Below are 17976 nucleotides of genomic sequence, written 5' to 3' on the forward strand. Positions count from 1 at the left end.
ATAAGAAAATTACTGACATTGGAAACTGCTGTGTACTAAGAACTTGTAGAAGATTGCTAATTATGGACCAATTTCTTATTTATGTTGAGATGGGTTTCCACGATGCTGGCAGTGGAAAATGGCATTAAAATTGTGTCGTCATTCACTCTGCATCATTGTGGCAGTGTAAAGGTATTTAGAAAATTACCTTAGTGAAAGGTCTTGCAGTAAACTCTCGCTCCCATTCATGACATCGGTGTGAAAATACTTGATTGTCTTCTTTGGGACCATGGTTTTGCCATGTCCAAAAAGCAAGTACTTCACTAAGAGAGCTTTGGGAAATCTGGCCATACTGGTCTATAATCAGTACATTTGTCTGTGTTCAGTCTTTGGTGAAGCTGAACAGTGTTGATCAACTTCTGCTCGAGGCAGACTTAGGTTTAAAACTTCGAATTTCTTATGGATGAGCGAGTCTTAGACTGTATTTTGTGGCATAATTATGAAACATTAAAAGCCTGTACAGAGGCAGTGACTTTGTCTTTCCAGATGTGTGTATGTGTATGTATGCGGACATATATATGTTCTGTTTTAAGAACAAATCCTGATTTATTTTCTGCCTTCTGTTTTTAAGCATGTCAAGTGTCAAATAGAGACCACTGGATTGTGAATCAGTTGAACTTTATTACATTTTATTTTTCTCTTAGGGATGATGTTTATTGTTAAAAATTTCTCTCTTGAATGTTAAGAATAAACAGATGTGTTTTTTAAAAAATGGTTGCAGTAAATATAATTGTTTTTCAGCCTAATGCATCTTCTAATACCAACCCTTTTTCACATGAAATACCCTGCTGAACCACTGAAAGCAGTAGCTTCTCCATTTAACCTTGCTGAAAAACCAAAGACTGTACAACTGCTTTTGGACTTTATGTTGGATGTTCTTCTTATGCCTTATGGGTAAGTAAAAGTTCATACTAGTCTTCTCTAATATTGATGTGTTCTTTATGTGTGAAACATTATAAACTGCAAGCTTGGTAACTGATTTAAAATTTGCTGTAATTTCCCAGCTCTGGTGAAGCTGGTTACGTGCTTCTGTAAGATACAAAGCAGGGTCTTAATTTTAAGAGTAGGATCATCATCTTCCTTACTTTATTGGACTTTGCAGTGAGACATCACTTCCTACAATTCTTTTGTACCTTGGTCAAGGATGAGAATCTTTAAATGCTCCGAGATACCAGAAGAGTAGGGGTGGATAATTAATTTTCTTTCCAGAAGGTGCTCAGAGAGTAACTTCAGCTAGTCTGTGGCTCTCAATGTCTGCCTCTTAAAGTCTTGTTCCCTGGGCTGAGACCGTTTGCAGCTGTGTACAGCTAATTTATGCCTGGTAGAACTTGCTCTGTCGTTGCCCAGTTCTTAATTAGCCTTGCCAGTCTGCATGCAATAAAACAACCAGAAAGCCTAACTGTAGTGCTTAAAGCTCATAATTGAGTTCATGTGTTTTTAACTAATGAGGCCTCGATTAATGTTTATCCTTATTCTTGAAACTGTTCATATATTTTTGTTGCCTGCATGCTGAGTGCTGAACAGATTACAGCTGTGCAGAGCAAAGTAATTCTGCTTGTCTCTGCAGTACAATTTTGATGCCTTTAACTGTTGACCAGCTTCCAAGGATATATAGAGAGGTGGAGCAAATTTTGTGAGAGTATGGAGTTGTGCAAAGGGCAGTTAGATTAACCAGTCTCCTAAAAGACTAAGATCTATAAGCTTAACCTTTATGGCTTTTGCTTTCCTTCCCTGGCCAGCACTAAAACTGCCATTTTCCAAGACATTATCATATTTATGTATTTTTATAGTATCAAGGAATTGTTTCCTGCTACTTGATCATATTGCATATGCTTCATAATTTCCCCTGTTTTTCAGGGGAAATCACACAAATGTTGTTAAAGCTTTTAGTACAAGTTTCTTAGATGTAGTACTGCCTGAGCATTCACTTGTAATAAAAAAGAGGTCATTCTTCCTGGTTCATAACTGGATATAACTTTTCAGAAACTCTAGTGGACCTATCCCTTTCCTAACAGGTTTGTTTTCCAACAGTTACAAAGAGATTGTTATGATTCTTGCAGAATATGCTGGAATAACTGGTAGCTGAGTATCAACTGGGTATAATTCTGTCTTATGCCATGGGATTAATTAAAGAAGAATATGTGAAGTTGGACAGGTTCCTCCATTCCAGTCTCTAATTCAGCTGATAGTGTGGATTGTTAAAGTCTCTAATGAAACTCCTTTCCCACCTGCTCAGGTTCGTGTTGAATGAATCTCAGACTCGACAAAATGTGCCCTCAGCCCAGGGCTCTTCATCGAGTAACGTGGGAGGTCCTGGAATCCCTCAGCCACCTCCAGGCATGAGCTTTTATGCAGCCAAAAGGGTAATTGGAGATAGCCCATGGACACCAGAAGTCCTAGAACAGGTACTTGCATCTGTGGGGCTGGGCCTTGGTGAACTGTGGGTGGTAATAGGAACAGCTACAGACAGAGGAATGGAAATCTGGAGAGAAAATATGTAACTAATTTTGCCCAGACTTTTGTTGCCTTGAGATAATTTATCAAGGGACTTTGCATTATTCCTTAAGGAATTTTGTAACCATGAGATGGTGTGGGAGGTTCCAACAGTTCTCAGAGCTGGCTAGGAAGTAACAACAACTGCAGCCTACTCTTCTGTGTTTTCCTCCTAGACACAGTAAAGTTGCAAAACTCTCTTATGTTGACGAAGTGTCCCTTTTTAGCATTGAAGTAGCAGAGTATCCCTAGTTGTGATGCTCGTACTGTGCCACAAGTGACTGCTTTGACAGGAGGCAAGATGAGGGATGCTGTTAAAGAGATGGAGAGCTCATGGACTTCTCCTTAGCACCAGAAGCCATTGCTTCAGACAGCTGAACTGCTGTGATTATTGTGAAATATGCTTTCTTGTCAGTAATGCTGCCTTTACTTTTCCCACTGTCGAACAGTGTAAGCTGGGGATAGTGAAGTTCATTGAAGCTGAGCAAGTGCCAGAACTTGAAGCTGTCATACACCTGGTTGTAGCCTCCAGTGATACAAGACACAGTGTTGCCACTGCAGCAGACCTCGAACTAAAGAGCAAACAAAGGTATAAATCTGAATATTTGGAAAAGATGGTGCTAGTGTTCCTAACAAAGGTAGCAGCAGTTAGTGTAGTGCAACAGAGAGACTGTGCTCTGAAAGGAGGAAAGCTGCAGTCCCCCTGCATACCTGCAAAGCTGCCATGTATTTACATGGGGCTGGGAATGGTGTCTTGCAGCTGGAGACATGGCTTGGCTCCAGAGCTGACAGGTTTAGCTGTCTGTTGTCAGTCATGTTGGTATCACTTTTGAGCCATTTTCTTACTCCTTGGTTTCCAGATTACCCTCTGTGGGTTATTGATGGTCAGTTAGGGCTTAGTAAGTGATAACAGCTGGTCAAGTTGTCTATATCATAATTCCCAGAAAAGTATACTTTCACTTAATTTATTACGGGAGTAAAAAGACTGTAATTGTGAAGTGAACAATAGTCCAGGAGGTTTGACAGCCAGTCTTTTCTGCATTATTAAAGCTTTTGCTCATCTGCAGTCCACCTTTATCATGGAAACCCATCAAGAGGCCAGAGTAATTGCCATTGGTACTGTTTGCTGAGTCATTGGTTGTGCAAGGTTTGCTGGCTCATGTAGGAGATTTGGAGTGAGAGATGCCTGCCTTTGAAATATGTAGGCGGCTTCTGTATTACTAAAAGTATGGGACTGTTTAACTTGGAGTCAAATATATAATGTGAAACCTTCTCCATTTGAGTCTGTTCATATGTCTCAGTTGTAGCAGGGATGATGATTATATTAAGTCATGACAACCTGGTTAAGGAAGCAGTCTATCCTTTGCTTCGTGTCTCATCTTTCCCTTTGTGTTGGTATTCTTTCTCTGGAGAACAAAATATATGTGTATATAAAATTCAAGTTAATGTGCAAATGTCTTTTATGAGAAATATATGCTACTTCATACCTCACTTGTTTAGAAATCAGTTTCTTTACTGCAAGATGATTCTGTCTCCTCCACTCTTTTGAAGTGTGCGTGCTTAATTTCTTACTTTCTGTGGTGTTTTGGAGTATGTGTGTGTGTTCTGAATAGTTTCATCAATAGCTAGCATTTAGATGGTTATTGTGGGCAGGCAAGTTTGTTTGAGACACCAAGATGAAATAGTCCTGGAATTAAAAATAACCTTTTCTCTCCTAAAATGTCAGAGCAACAACATTGAAGAATGGAGAAATTTGTTATCAGAAGACCATTTTGTATTCAGTCTGCCCGTATGTCTTGTTTTAATGCAAGAGAAGGGAGTATGTAGATTTCTAACAAATTATTTGGAACTATATCGTCAGAATGTGTAGGTTAAATTTGTAATAATTTTTGTGATTATATATTATGTGGATAATTAGATCTAGATCTGTTGAAACTCTGAAAAGTTTATATATTACTTTTAAAAGTAATCAAAGGTCAGAATCATAACATTGGTGTTCAATGTGTTTTTTTCTTTAGTTTAATTGACTGGAACAATCCTGCTATAATCAACAAAATGTATAAAGTGTATCTTGGGGATATACCACTGAAAACTAAGGAGGTAAGATTTGCCTTCAGAGTTGCGTATCTGCTTAATTTCTGAAGGTGTGATTTTAGTTGCCTTCTTTTCTTTGAAGAACACACATACACACACACATATATATGTCTCTTAAGTATATCACTCCCTTTAATCTCTGCTTTCGCTGAGCATTTTTGCTATTGATTTTTTTGTCTGTCCTGGTGTGTTCTGATAGAAAAACATTTAGATAACTTAAAAGTACTTCTGTCCAAAGATGCACTGTATTATTGAAACTCTCTTTCTGACAGGGATCTGTTCTGAAACCAGAAATGAAAAGAGAGTCAGTCAGCACCCGTGTTAAATTAAAGATAGTTCCTCATCTTTTGAGATCCAGGCAAGCTGCAGAAACATTCCCAGCTAACATTCAGGTAATGCTTATGTTCCTAAGCTGCTCTTCCTGATAAGCCTGATAATGCAGTTCCTCCAGCACTTAGGGTAGGGAAGCACTGTTGCTGATGACAGTTTTTAAAGAAGTGAAATTAGGAAACCTTTTGAAAGTGAGGCCAGACACTCTCCTATATGCTCTTTGTTCCTTTTGGCCAGGTGGTCTATGATGGACTCTTCGGGGCAAACACAAATGCGAAACTGAGAAGTCTGTCCTTGCAGTTTGTGCATCATATTTGTATCATGTAAGTAGTGCAGAGTGAGCAGTTTCTTGTAAGGAGCCACTCTTATTAAACATATAATTGAATTAAAGGGAAAGAAAGAGTAAGAAACTCAGAGAAAGTAGGGGTTTTTCTTAAGTTCTGAAATCTGTGTCTGTGTGTGCTTGCACACACTCAGCTGTAATATCTCATCTTAACAAAGCTGAGAAAAAGTTACCCTGAGAGAACATACTTTTAAGGAATACAAAAGGTTTTTTGTTTTTTTTTTTATGTCTCTAATTGCAGTTGTCCAGAAAGTAAAATAAAGCCATTAGGCCCAATGCTTTTAAATGGACTTACAAAGCTGATCAACGAATACAAAGAGGTAAGCTGAAAGGTTCTTTACTCTAGAGCTATAATTGTTCAAATGAGTACAAGATATAAAGGTACCTTTATGATGATACATCTGTTTTTTGTAGTTGCCTGAGGTGGCTGTCAAAGCATACTTTTAAAACTATTTTGTTGGAAGAGATGCAAATACTTTAAAAGGCTGTCTAGGAAAACTTGTTTTTGTTTAACAGCTATGGATATGTGCTTGGACACTATTTGGAGAAGTCTCAGGAAATAATAGTGTTGGTAATCTTAAAGAGTGAGGCCAGAGTAGCATCTAGCTGCAATTACTCCTTAATCTGAAGCACATAGAGGCTTTGGCTCCAAGCGTTGTGCTTTGCAGCTCTATAGGCCTGCTTATAATACCTTCCATCCTGTCTGTCCAGGGGTGATACTGCTATGGGAAGGGTGTTAAAAAATAACTACAGATGCCAGAGTGGCCTAGAGAGGATTTTGCAGTGCCTTTTCCAAAGGAAATTTTCCCACAGTGCTCCTATATGTAGCTTACAAAAGGCCGATGTGGCAGACTCCCTGTTCTGCAGCTTTGATCCTCCTTTGATTGTGGATATGACCTTCTGGCCTGACTTGGTTTTGAACACATGGGCTTTGCCTGCCATTGAGAAGGGCATGAAAAAGGATTGTTCAGGAGGAAGTAAGCCTGTGTATAAATATGCTGCATTGGTCATCTGCAGGATCCATTGTGCTTACAGCTTCCTTTGTGTAAAACTGCTGCTTAGGGCTAGTGGAAGATTTCTGTCCGTTTTTCTACTGTTTCATATTCTTACTGAATCCCCTTAGGTGTCACTCTTGAACTAGAATGTGAGACCAGCTGAGACCAGAAGGGATATTTACATTTTGTAGCCATTTGTAATTTTCTGTTTCTTCTGGAAAAACATGTTAACCTCTCTTCCTATGTAAGACTTCTGTTCTTGGATACAGTTATTTTATGTTCCAGAATTCTTTGTCCATGAAAGCCTGTCTGAGCACTTTGAAGACAGGATTTAAAGTAAATGTTTAATTAGAAAAGGAATGCCTTGTTTTTTTCTGATTTTGCTGAATTTTATTTATTGTTTTATCATTCAAGGATTCAAAACTGCTGTCAATGGCATATTCGGCAGTTGGAAAGCTCTCCAGGTAACTGAAGTGCCATTTAAGTAATTGAATAATTTCTCCAGAGTAACCTGTTAATTTATCAGCAGCAAGCTTTATGCCTCTTAATAATTTTGCAATTGAGTGTATGGTGCAGAGAAAAGCATTCTTCTTGTGACATCTCTAGAGGTGTAAAAAGAATCATGTTTTTAGCTGATAGTGTCTCTAGTAGTGGTGGCAGCTCATGAGTTATGTCCAGAATTTGATAAATAGTTCCACTTTCTGGTTTGCTGGAAACATATTTAAGGAATGTGCAGCAAAGACCAGAGGGCATGAAGCTAAACAAAAGTGGTATCTTCAGTTGTATGCTGGTGATCTAAATGATTGTCTGTAAAATATCTCACTTTCCAAACTGCATTAGGGGGGAGTGTGCTGCTCCATGTGGGAAATGGAAAAGACAGAGCAAACTTTCTGTGATGGCTCTGTTTTGTTTGACAGATATTATGTGGGATGAGGGGAAGAACATTGAAATGTGAAGCATTTCACTTTAAAAACTCCCAGACTTCATGAATTAAAATATCTTGTTTCAGCCGAATGCCTCAGCTTTTTACCAAGGATATAGCGCTGGTACAGCAGTTTTTTGAAGCTCTATGCAAGGTAGGTGCTGATGGGGCTTTGGGAAATTGTTAGCATTTTGTGCTGGTTCTGTGTAATTCTTGTCACTGCATACTGTAAAGTGAAAACTCTTGGGTTTTTACTGCAGGAAGATGCTGATACTAGGCTTGCCATTCAGGAGGCCTTGTCTATGATGGTTGGAGCATACAGTAACCTGGAAGGAGCCCAGCGTACCCTGATGGAGGCTCTTGTGGCTTCTTATTTAATAAAGGTATTTTCAGTGGAGTCAAAATTAAGTACCCTAGAAAAACAGCTATTCATTGTTTTCCTGTTTCCTGACACTTCCTGATGCATACTTTAGGAACAGATCTCCTTTTTCTTACTGCATGTATTGGCCTGCCTGAGGGGAGGGAGGGGTTTATGCGCAGATGAAATATTTTCAATATAGTGACAATGCCGTTTGCTAGTTGTGTTCTGTTTTGTGAAGAAAGCAAGCTGTGGTGATTGCACTGTATGTTTCTCATAGTCTCCTCCTAAGAAAATTTAGAGAAGTAGATGCTTCAAGGACAATGTCTTGGGAAATGCTTTGTGAAAGTAAGAGTTTGATAGAAAGGATCATATATTGCTAAATGGGGATTTCAGTGTGCTATGTGATTTCAAACATGATAAAGCACTTAGGAACCTCCCCAGGAAGTCATCCTTGAGACACTAATCCAGAGGAAACCACACTTCAGTTACTGTCTTACTTTACTGAATGTCTTGTTTATGTTTACAATTCCCCAAAAGTCTGGGTTTGCAGAGAGAGTGTTTTTTTATACTGTATGTTTGCATGGATACTCAGGGTGCCTGTGGAGGTATATGTATTTCCAGTGGCTGCACTAGTAACTGTGTAGGAGACTATATTCATGGTGGTAAGTCTCTTTCCTGGGTGCTTAAGCAATCTAGGTCTCTGGGCAATACCATTTTGAGATTATCTGAACCCAGCAGAGAGAATGACCACCCTAAGTTTATGTTTCTTTTCCACCTCTGGCTGTGCTGCTCCTAGGTGCAGCTTTTGTTTTGTGTGGATAGGTGATGTGTGTCATTCTTCATTTCAAAACTGCCTGGGTTGGGTAGTTCATGAGTCTAATTAGCAATAATCTTGATTTATGATTCCCCAAAAAGTGCTTGTGTTTGATTAAACATTTTATTCTCCACTTGTGTATATAGGAGAAGCTAGCTTTTCCCTGTCTCCTGCCATGTGAAGGGTGAGCAAGAGCAGTATCTCAAAATGTTTAAGTTCTTTGAGTAATGTTGGTATCAGCAGACAAAACAGATGACTCCTGATATACAAGTGGGGATTTCAGGTTATTAATGTGTTCATTTAAAGTTCAGCCATGTGTTCATGTCTCTTCTCTTTAAGCCTGAAGTTCAAGTACGTCAAGTGGCTGTGAAATTTGCTAGCACAGTATTCCCTCCGGATCATATCCCTTCCAGATACTTACTTCTCTTAGCTGCGGGAGACCCGTAAGTTGTTTTCCTTTTTAAGTTATTTTCATACACACACATTTTCATTCAATATACGTTTGGATTAAATATTAATTAAATATTAATCAATATTAATTATTGTGTGTGTGTATGCATGTACACAAAAAATAACTTCCTGAAAGCCAAGTAGGATAATTTGGAAATTAACCTTTACATAGGGGCATTTTTGACAGTTCTGTGGAAAACTGTTGCTGTGCCTTATGATAGTCTTTGGCTTGGATTCTTCTTCTTATTCAGATGAGCTGCTGTTACTTAGGTATTTTGCGTTAATGATTAATTGCAATTACAAAGTAAAAATGCATTAACTGAAGTCACCTTTACAGTGGCTAGAAATTGGGTTTTCCTGGCAAATTCTATCAGCCTATATTTAGCTTGTATTTGCAAAGCGTTGGGAGCATGCATTTGTGAGAATTGCCACTCTCTGCTGAGTAGTAATTGACTCATTAAATTACAGTTATAATTTAACTTGCAGTTTTCTGTTACTGCAGTTTTAAGTGGTGGGTGTTTTTCCAGCTTGCTTTAGTTGCTTGATTTTTGATGTGAGTAGCTATTGTGTAGCTAAGGAAAACTAAACAAATTGGTTCCAACAAAACCCCTCTGTCATTGCCGTGTCAGCAGTGTTTCAGGAGCTGATCTTTTCTAAGCAGCAACAAACCTGGCAGGGTGTTAGATGAGCCTTGAGTATAGGAAGTGACAGGGAGGAGGAGCAGGTAGAGGAGCAGGAGAGCAAGGATGTTGGAACCAGGAATGGGCGGTGAACACTAGAAGGATATAAGAGGAGCAGAGTGGGCTGATCCAGGCTGTAGTGTGGAGGTCACTCATCACTACACTTGTTCCCCCTTTCTAAAATAAATCTTTAAAGCTCTCATGCAAGCTTTTTTCCCCTTCCTTGCAAAAAAATAACTTCTCACTTAAAAGCTGTTCTCTGTCTCCGAGCTTCCCAAGGTGTCTTATTGATTGTTAAAGGCCATTTATTCAGTGCAAATACCTGTTTCTCATCTTTTCTTTTGACAGGCGGGAAGAAGTACATGGAGAAGCCCAGCGGGTTCTGAGAACATTTCCTGGTAAAAATGAAAAAGAGAGTTCTGGGAAGCAGATGCCTTCCTTCCCTGAAATGGTCCATTATATTCAAGACAAGGTACAGTGCTTCCATTCTGGTAAATGATAAACACATGCCTGATATTCAAGCATGTAATTAAGTGTGGTGGTCTTCCCTTCCCTGTATCTGTCTCCTTTACCTCCTGCAAGGAACAAGTGAGTAAGTCTGGTTTGTTGTCTTAAAGGCTTGATTATTCGTATTCATTGTAATCTGTGGAAATAATGGCAGTATAAATAACCTCTCATGAGTCTGATGGAATAATATGCTGAAAACTGTACCACTGAATTTACCCTCAGTGCTTGCACTGAGAGATCATCTGGGAAGCTGTTAAAATCTAGTCTGTGTTACACACTTCTGTGTATAGTAGCTATGCTAGGTCTATAGGCTGTGAAGAAGACACGGCGCGTCACTGGCAATACTGGTTTTTCATTTTATAGTCTGCTTTTTTTAAAATGTCAGAAGTATATAATGTTGGAGCACAAGTGGTTTTGCAAGAGATCTGTGATAGCAGAACTCGTATACCTTAGAGATTTCATGTGAAATGTTTTATACTCTCCTGGTGTTGTGCTATACTGATCACAGAATCACAGAATCTTAGGGGTTGGAAGGGACCTCAAAAGATCATCTAGTCCAACCCCCCTGACAGAGCAGGATCCCCTACAGCACATCACACAGAAACTTGTCCAGGTGGGTTTTGAATGTCTCCAGTGAAGGAGACTCCACAACCTCTCTGGGCGGCCTGTTCCAGAGCTCTATCACCCTCACAGTGAAGAAGTTTTCTCTGATGTTTACATGGAACCTCCTATGCTCCAGTTTGCACCCACTGCCCCTAGTCCTGTCACTGGACATCACTGAAAAAGCTTAACTCCATCCTCCTGACACTCACCCTTAACATATTTGTGAACATTGATGAGGTCACCCCTCAGTCTCCTCCAAGCTAAAGAGACCCAGCTCCCTCAGCCTTTCCTCATAAGGGAGATGTTCCACTCCCTTAATCATCTTTGTGGCTCTGCGCTGGACTCTTTCCAGCAGTTCCCTGTCCTTCTTGAACTGAAGGGCCCAGAACTGGATACAAGATTCCAGCTGTGGCCTCACCAAGGCAGAATAGAGGGGGAGGAGAACCTCTCTTGACCTGCTAACCACACCCTTTCTAATACACCTTAGGATGCCATTGGCCTTCTTGGCGACAAGGGCACATTGCTGGCTTATAGTTATTGCTGTGCTAGTATATGAAGTATTTGAAGCTTTATGAAAAAATTTGCTTTTGTCCAAAATACTGGTTATTCAACCAGGAAACTAAGAAACCAAGATTGAGTTTTTAGTAACACTATTAAATACCTGTCTCCTTGTAGTTAATTTTTAAATGTTCCCAGACTTCTATACTGCCACTAAATAATCGCTACAGAGAAAAAAGAACAAGATTCCCTCACTCTTAGGTAAATTAAAAAAAGTTAAAATTGAGTAGTTTTCAGGTCTTCCTTACATGTCCTGAAGTCATACTAAAAAATACTGGATGTACATTTATTTGATTAGTTTTCTCAATATGTGAATTTTCATATATCATGAATAATCTGCAAATGTTGGGAGATGTTTGAGAGGTTTGTATACATTGCTTGGCACAGCAGTCTGAGGTGCAAAATGGCTTTACTGCATCAGTTATCACAGTCTCCCTCTGTAGGGAAGCGTATGTGAGAGAGTAGTACCTGATCTGCTGGGTATGGATGGGAACTTATTTTTCAGAGGAGTCATCTGGTCCACTAAATCAGGTTTTCATTGATGCTTCTGGATGTCATGGAAGTTACAGTACAGCAAAAGATCTGAGCATTTTAAGAGATGTGAGGATCTGCTGTCTTGTGTGTTTATTCAGATGCAAGGCTGCCCTGCTGAATCCAGCCCTAGCCATGATGTGTATATTGCCTGGAGGATAATAAGGACATGCTTTTCTGCAGCATTTGCAGTGGGTGTTACTGGAAACTTTCTGTTTGGGTGTTTTCCTGCTGGAATACACCTGCTTGTTAAAGCTAATGTTTCCATGGAAGGGAGTTGCTTGTTTGCTGCACCAGCATTCTGCCTTGCAAGGAGCAGGATCTGAGAGACTCCCTGGGCTTGGCTGGTGCAGCTCAGGGTGCCCACCGCCCGGTATTGGGGGACCTCAGCTGCTCTGCAGCCTCTCCAGGTAGAGCTGTCATCTCCGGGCTTCCTGGCTGCCTGTCAGCTGGGGCATCTTAGAGTTGGGAAGTTCATGAGGTATTTTGTTTTTTAAATTCTAAAGTGCTTCTTTTTTCCTGAGGGAAAAAAATTAATGTTGTCCTCCTCCAGCCTCCCCTGTTGTTCCCTCTTATGAATTCCAAGTTTTCACTTTCTGGGTTGATAGGGGTATAAAGTTGATGGACCTAAACTGTACTGTTACCAAGTGCACTGTGCCCTTCTTGATATAGAACTGTTGTACTTTTTCAGTTGCTAAGTGGAGAATAAACATAGTTGCATCAGTAAAATTTTGTTGACCTTTCCAACATCTCTACTGTGCATGGGTCTGACTGTTCCAGTCTTAATATACTCTGTTGTTTAGGCCTCTCACCGAATGAAAACTCCAGCTAAATACATGACTGGAACTGCAGCATTGCCTTTCAATCCTGCAACATTTGGAGAGGTAATGGTCTGGATTTACTTCCTTGGATGTATTGTTTAGAGAGTAGTCTACGAAGCTAGCAGTTACCATAAGTCAGCTGACATTCTAAAATACCTCTGGCGAACAGTTGTGGAGATTAACTCTCCATCCTTTATCTGTCTGTCCTTAAACGACAGTCAGAACAGGATTTTCAGAGGGGGTGGTAGGAATGTTCCTGGGAGGGTAGCTTCACTGCTTTCTGCAGCATACCTAATATAATAGCTTCTCAGAGGGAGAAACTGGCAATCCTGTGCAAAAGTCCCATTATACTCCTTGAGGCTCTGCTTTTCATAGCAGATTCCTGGCTTGAGTGATTTGTAGACACAAATGCAGATGCAATGCAAGGTTAGCAATGCATTGGGTTGCATTTGGATGCATGCCAAATTAGTACAGGGTACAGGCTGAACTGCCTACAAGGAGGTTGCATCAGCTTAAGGTAAACCATAAGGCTGTGCATGGTTTAATCTTTTCAGTGATGCAGGCACTGTAGAGTTGTCTCCTTACACAGGCATATTGCAGAAACTGGTCCTAAGATTTGCTACACTTGCTGTTTGTTCCTGTCTCCATGCTGACACTTCTCTCTAGTTTTTATTAAAGAGTAAACTATATTTGTTTTGGTTACACTACACACAGCATATTCCCTGATCTTTGATTTTGTCTCCTCCATGGTTTTCCAAGTGCTCAGGCACTCAGTTTCCTCTGTTTTTCTCTTCTCTACTTAGATAGTTCTGTATCTGCGGATGTGCCTTGCTCACAGTGCAGGTGTGGTGCCAACCTCACAGAGCTTGGCAGATATGCAAGATCATGCTCCAGCCATTGGACGTTACGTAAGAAACCTCATGTCTGGCAACCACATATCATTCTCTTCCTCCTCCTCTTCAAAAAGTGCAGAAACCAACCCTGTACATGTATATATTGGCCTTCTTCAGCAGCTGCTAGCTGGTGTTGGAGGTAAGAAGCTGTATGCAGTGTGATCTCGAAGAAAAAAAGTCTTCCCTTTTCAGTATGAGTTGCTGCCCCCAGTGCTTTGAACTTGGCTGCAGCATTTACAGAATTGCAACACAGACTCTTTGTCTTAAGCTTGTTCTCTTACATGCTGCTGTGTAGGTGGGAGAAAGCAGGATAGTAAAATTGCAGTATCAGTTGACATGATGCTTTACAATTGTGAGAGTATTGTCTATAATAGCTTTCTCACTGGTGAATGCTGTGTCTTCCTTGCTCTGATTAATAGTGTATCTGCAACAAGGGTAGTTTTAAAACACCTGAATGTCTTTGGAAAAAAATTCTGTCAGAATGTTTTCTTCTATTAGTTTCCCTAATATTTCTGAGAAATAATATAACTTATTATTCTGTATTCTTTGTTGTCCTTAGTGAATTGGAAATTAATACTTTGTAATGCTTGATACTTCTTAAGCTCTTTGTAGCACTGTTCGTGATATTGTTGTGTAAAATTGTTTAATAACCTGATTATTTAATTGCTGTTTAGGCTTGCCAGTCATGTATTGTCTTCTAGAAGTTGTTTCAGTGTATCCAGAAAAACTGGCCACCAGATTTGTAGACAAAATGGATTGGATAAAGGTACATTGAAAACCCTTTTTTGTATTTATTTTTGGGGTGGAGAGGGTTTGGCAGTAGCATAATGTGGCATTTTCCTGTGGTGGAATGGAGTATTATTTCCAGTTATGCACTGAATTTGAAATCTGGTATTTCTATGTACAGTTAATACTTCATGAGATGTTTTGTGCAGCAGGGTAGGGAAAATTATTTGTTGGTTCTTCAACGTCACTGATTTTGTTCATTGACCTACATGCTTGGGTAATCTAAGTCATTGATTTTCTTAATATAGTCAGTTAGTTTTTCCCCTTCATCAGAAGAACCACTAAACAGCAAAAGAAGACTGAAAGCAAAATTCTGCAAATGTTTAACAAATTGTTTTAGCAGTGTTCCAGTGGGAAGAGGTAAGTTGCTTCTGAGAAGATGAGATAATTTTTAAGATCCCTAATTGTTTCAGAACACTTTCTATGGAGGTTTTTTTGTTAGTCTCAAACAAAAAACTCAGATAAACTAGAGCCTGCTTGGGAATAAGCCAGAGAGAAGTCTGACTTCCTTCTTTTATTGGGCAACTTTTCTTCTTTTTCATGTTTTGCTTCAAACATCCACAATTTGGTAAGCTCTTACAGGCTGCCTTTGCTTTCACTGGGGTAATCTAACAGAAAAAAATACTGGTTGAGTTAAATAAAAATGGGAGTGTGTTCTAATAATGTTTCTTGCTGCTCTCTGTGCTGCATTGCACACTGTATACAGTTTACCACATCTTGTTTGATGCAGTTATGAACCTCAAAGGAGAAAACTTAAAGATATTCTCCTTTTCAGTATTGCTCATTATTTGCAGAAAAATCTTCTTTTTCATTGGCCTTTTATCCATTTGCAAAATTAAGCTTCTAGGAGTGGTAAGTGATGCTGACTAGTTCCAGAAAAACTGTTTTAAATCATCCTTAGTGTGATTTCACTTTGCCAAAAAGAAGGAACAGGTCCAGGGTTTTGTTAGAAGTCAGTTAGGGGATCTGGTGCAAATTCTGAGTTGAGGTTAGAGTTAGGTTTCATGAGCCTGTCAGATTGCATTTCTTTTTTACTCACTCATTTTTACCCGCTTTGTGGTGGCCCAAGCCATTCTAAGCTTTGGGTATTAATTTTTCATGAGAGTGTGTTGCATTATACATCAAATTCATGGCAGAGATAATCTTATATCTTAACAAATTACCTGAGGCTTCCCAAAATCAATTTTTAACAATTGAATTAGTACAATATCTCTAAAAAAGGTGGATAAATTTGCATTGAGAGTTGTAATTTCCTGGACACTTGCTTTTATTGTCACCATTGGATTCATCTGGTTCCACCTTCTGGGGTGTGATGGGGGTGTTTTTGCCTTTTATTAATAAAAAGGAAATGTAGCTCAGGAAAAATAGTGTCTTTAGGGCGTTTTTTAGCTCAGTATAGATTAAAAATGTGGAAGCTCTTCTCTGAAGACAAAATTCAGCCAAGCATTCAATCAGTGTATTTAATGCAGAATCGGTGGATAGCCTGCTTGTAACTAGTGGTGATCTTCCTCCTAAATGTGGAGTGTGTAATGAATGCTTTGCTGAGTTGAGTGCTTCATTTCTTACTAAATGATAGTGCTGTTGGTTTAAAGAGTGGTTTCTGATTTGAGTACTGTTTATGTATCTGCGTGACAGTTGTGCTTCTATATTGAAGCTCTGTATGAATAGACTGTATAAGAAGCTCCTTCTGTATTTTATGTTTCTTTTTAAAAACTCCCACAGAGCCTGATGAACACAAACAAAGAAGAAATGCGTGAGCTTGCAGCCCTGTTTTATTCTGTAGTGCTGTCTACCATGTCTGGAGATGAGCTTAAAGCCTCCTTGGAGCAGCTGATCAAGATGACAAAAGACAACCATGTAACTACCTTCCTTTGCTTCTACTTGTTTTTTTCTCAAAATAAAAAATAGGATATCTGAATCTCGCAGTGAGTCCAGGGTATATTAGCCTTAATCTGAGTGTAAAATTAACTAGCTGACTTCCAGATGGACAATGAGAAGGGATTTTTTGTTGCAGGTGAGTGCAACAAATCTTTAAATAAATTAGTCCCTAAAGCGGTTGTTTAGGTTGCTAAGAGGGATCTACTGGAGGCATTTCCCTAGCAAAGCCACCACTGTCACATATTTAATGAGTTTTAGCCAGCTAAATATTCCTTGTCCTGTTGAGTGGTAATGGATCACACTACCAACCTCAAACAGTTTACTGGTTCCTTATTCATGAGGAACTACGGGTACCTGCATAACTGAGAAAATGTTTAACTTTTTGAGTGTTTAACTTCCCCTCACCTCCTGAGCCGCAGCAGCCTCCTGGCTTCCCATCACCTCCAGTCTTTTGTCTGCTGGAGACTGTCTTCTTCCCTCCCAGCCTACATGTGCTGCTCAGCAGCCCTCTGCCACGGTGTCTCTACATGGTGTGTTCATCTGCCTTCCCTCCTCTTGCAGCTCCTTCCTCCTGACATTGTTCTTATCTCTGCATTTTGCATTTATGAGCATGGAGAAGGAGTCTTGAAAACAAACTGGGCAGGTTTCTGTGTTAGTGAACCTTGAATCCTGAAAGGAAGGGAAAATAGTAGCATTTTAAGTTGTATTTTCCCCAAGATATTTTTATATCAGTCTCTCTGAAAGACTTAGTAGACCACCATTTTACATTGCATGTAACAGGCTCAAATGCTGACAAGAAGTGCTGATCACTTTATGCTGTAATTTACAAACACGATTTATTTTGAACCTGTGAAGGCTGTGTCTGTGAGCCAAAGCTGTGTTATTGCTCAGTTTCACGTAGGGTGAAGCTTCTGAGGTCTCAAAGATGGGTCCAGCACAGATGGATCCCAGCCTCCCCACTGCTGTATTCTGACTTGTTTACCTGTGAAGCCAAGGTTGACCTTTCTCAGAACCTGGCAGAGATTAGAGAGGGGATGTGAACTCGGAAACACAAAAAAGCATGGTGTTTCTGTGCAGTTTTTAGGTTGAAGCAGGTAGAGCTCTGGTTTGCTGCAAATGTACAAAACCAGCTGATTAAGTATAGCTAGGAGTGGTAGTGGTGATCTGCAGTGGCTCAGTGAGGACTACAGCATAAATGGATAGCTGAGGTGGAGATGGGGGAAGGTCGCTTCTCTAGCTGGCTTTGCTGCTGTGAGACAATAAGGAGCAGTTGCTGGTGGCCAAGCTAGGTTCAGAATCCCATCCTGCCAGCACAGTTGCACTGATGCAGCTTATTGCAAAGTTGTGGTAAAAAACAGATACATGTCCTTGAGTTTAAGCCCTTTCCTTTTTTTTTTTTTTCCCAATTAAAGTAGTATTTAAGTCTCACAGCCTTATATCTGCACAAAAGCCTTTTGTTAGAATTCACCTGTGGGAATGAGCTGTATCATTAGATAGTCTTAGTGCCAAATCAGCATTGCACAAATTGATGTTCTTGATAGTTGATGGTACTAACTAGTTTTCAGTCTGTGGCCTGTTAACTGTGTGGAGGTATTGCCTTCAGTGTTTGTTGGCCAAGGGCGTTCTCATGCTTAGCAGTGCAAGTCAAGAGTACTTCTCCTTTACTGCTTTTTTTAATTTTGTCTCGTTAATCTTAGTATACCCAGTTTTAAAGCAGAGACAGTGTATTATCTTTGTATTCTCTTAGTTCACCTTCTAAGTCTGTACTTATAAATGAGATGAGTTGGATTTTTAATTATTTTTTTTTTGCCTATCTACCAAGAGGTAGACTTCAGGAGTGCAAGTGCTGATGAAAAGCTCTTAATCTGTCCTCCTAAG

General features: G+C 39.7%; 1 protein-coding gene across 6 annotated transcripts in view; it reads left to right on the top strand.

The window, feature by feature from the left end:
* Window positions 1-17976, top strand: part of ECPAS (Ecm29 proteasome adaptor and scaffold) — a 102985-nt gene that overhangs the window by 18962 nt on the left and 66047 nt on the right. For all 6 annotated transcript variants that reach the window (XM_051641891.1, XM_051641893.1, XM_051641888.1 and 3 more), the window contains exons 5-20: window positions 781-933; window positions 2276-2444; window positions 2982-3121; window positions 4551-4632; window positions 4899-5018; window positions 5194-5279; window positions 5541-5619; window positions 6709-6758; window positions 7304-7370; window positions 7477-7599; window positions 8731-8834; window positions 9870-9993; window positions 12524-12604; window positions 13345-13573; window positions 14109-14200; window positions 15943-16077. In XM_051641891.1, the coding sequence (XP_051497851.1) occupies window positions 781-933; window positions 2276-2444; window positions 2982-3121; window positions 4551-4632; window positions 4899-5018; window positions 5194-5279; window positions 5541-5619; window positions 6709-6758; window positions 7304-7370; window positions 7477-7599; window positions 8731-8834; window positions 9870-9993; window positions 12524-12604; window positions 13345-13573; window positions 14109-14200; window positions 15943-16077 (1834 nt within the window). The remainder of the gene's footprint in view (window positions 1-780; window positions 934-2275; window positions 2445-2981; window positions 3122-4550; window positions 4633-4898; window positions 5019-5193; window positions 5280-5540; window positions 5620-6708; window positions 6759-7303; window positions 7371-7476; window positions 7600-8730; window positions 8835-9869; window positions 9994-12523; window positions 12605-13344; window positions 13574-14108; window positions 14201-15942; window positions 16078-17976) is intronic.

Source organism: Apus apus, chromosome Z, assembly GCF_020740795.1.
Source record: "Apus apus isolate bApuApu2 chromosome Z, bApuApu2.pri.cur, whole genome shotgun sequence".
NCBI classification, from domain to species: Eukaryota; Metazoa; Chordata; class Aves; order Apodiformes; family Apodidae; genus Apus; species Apus apus.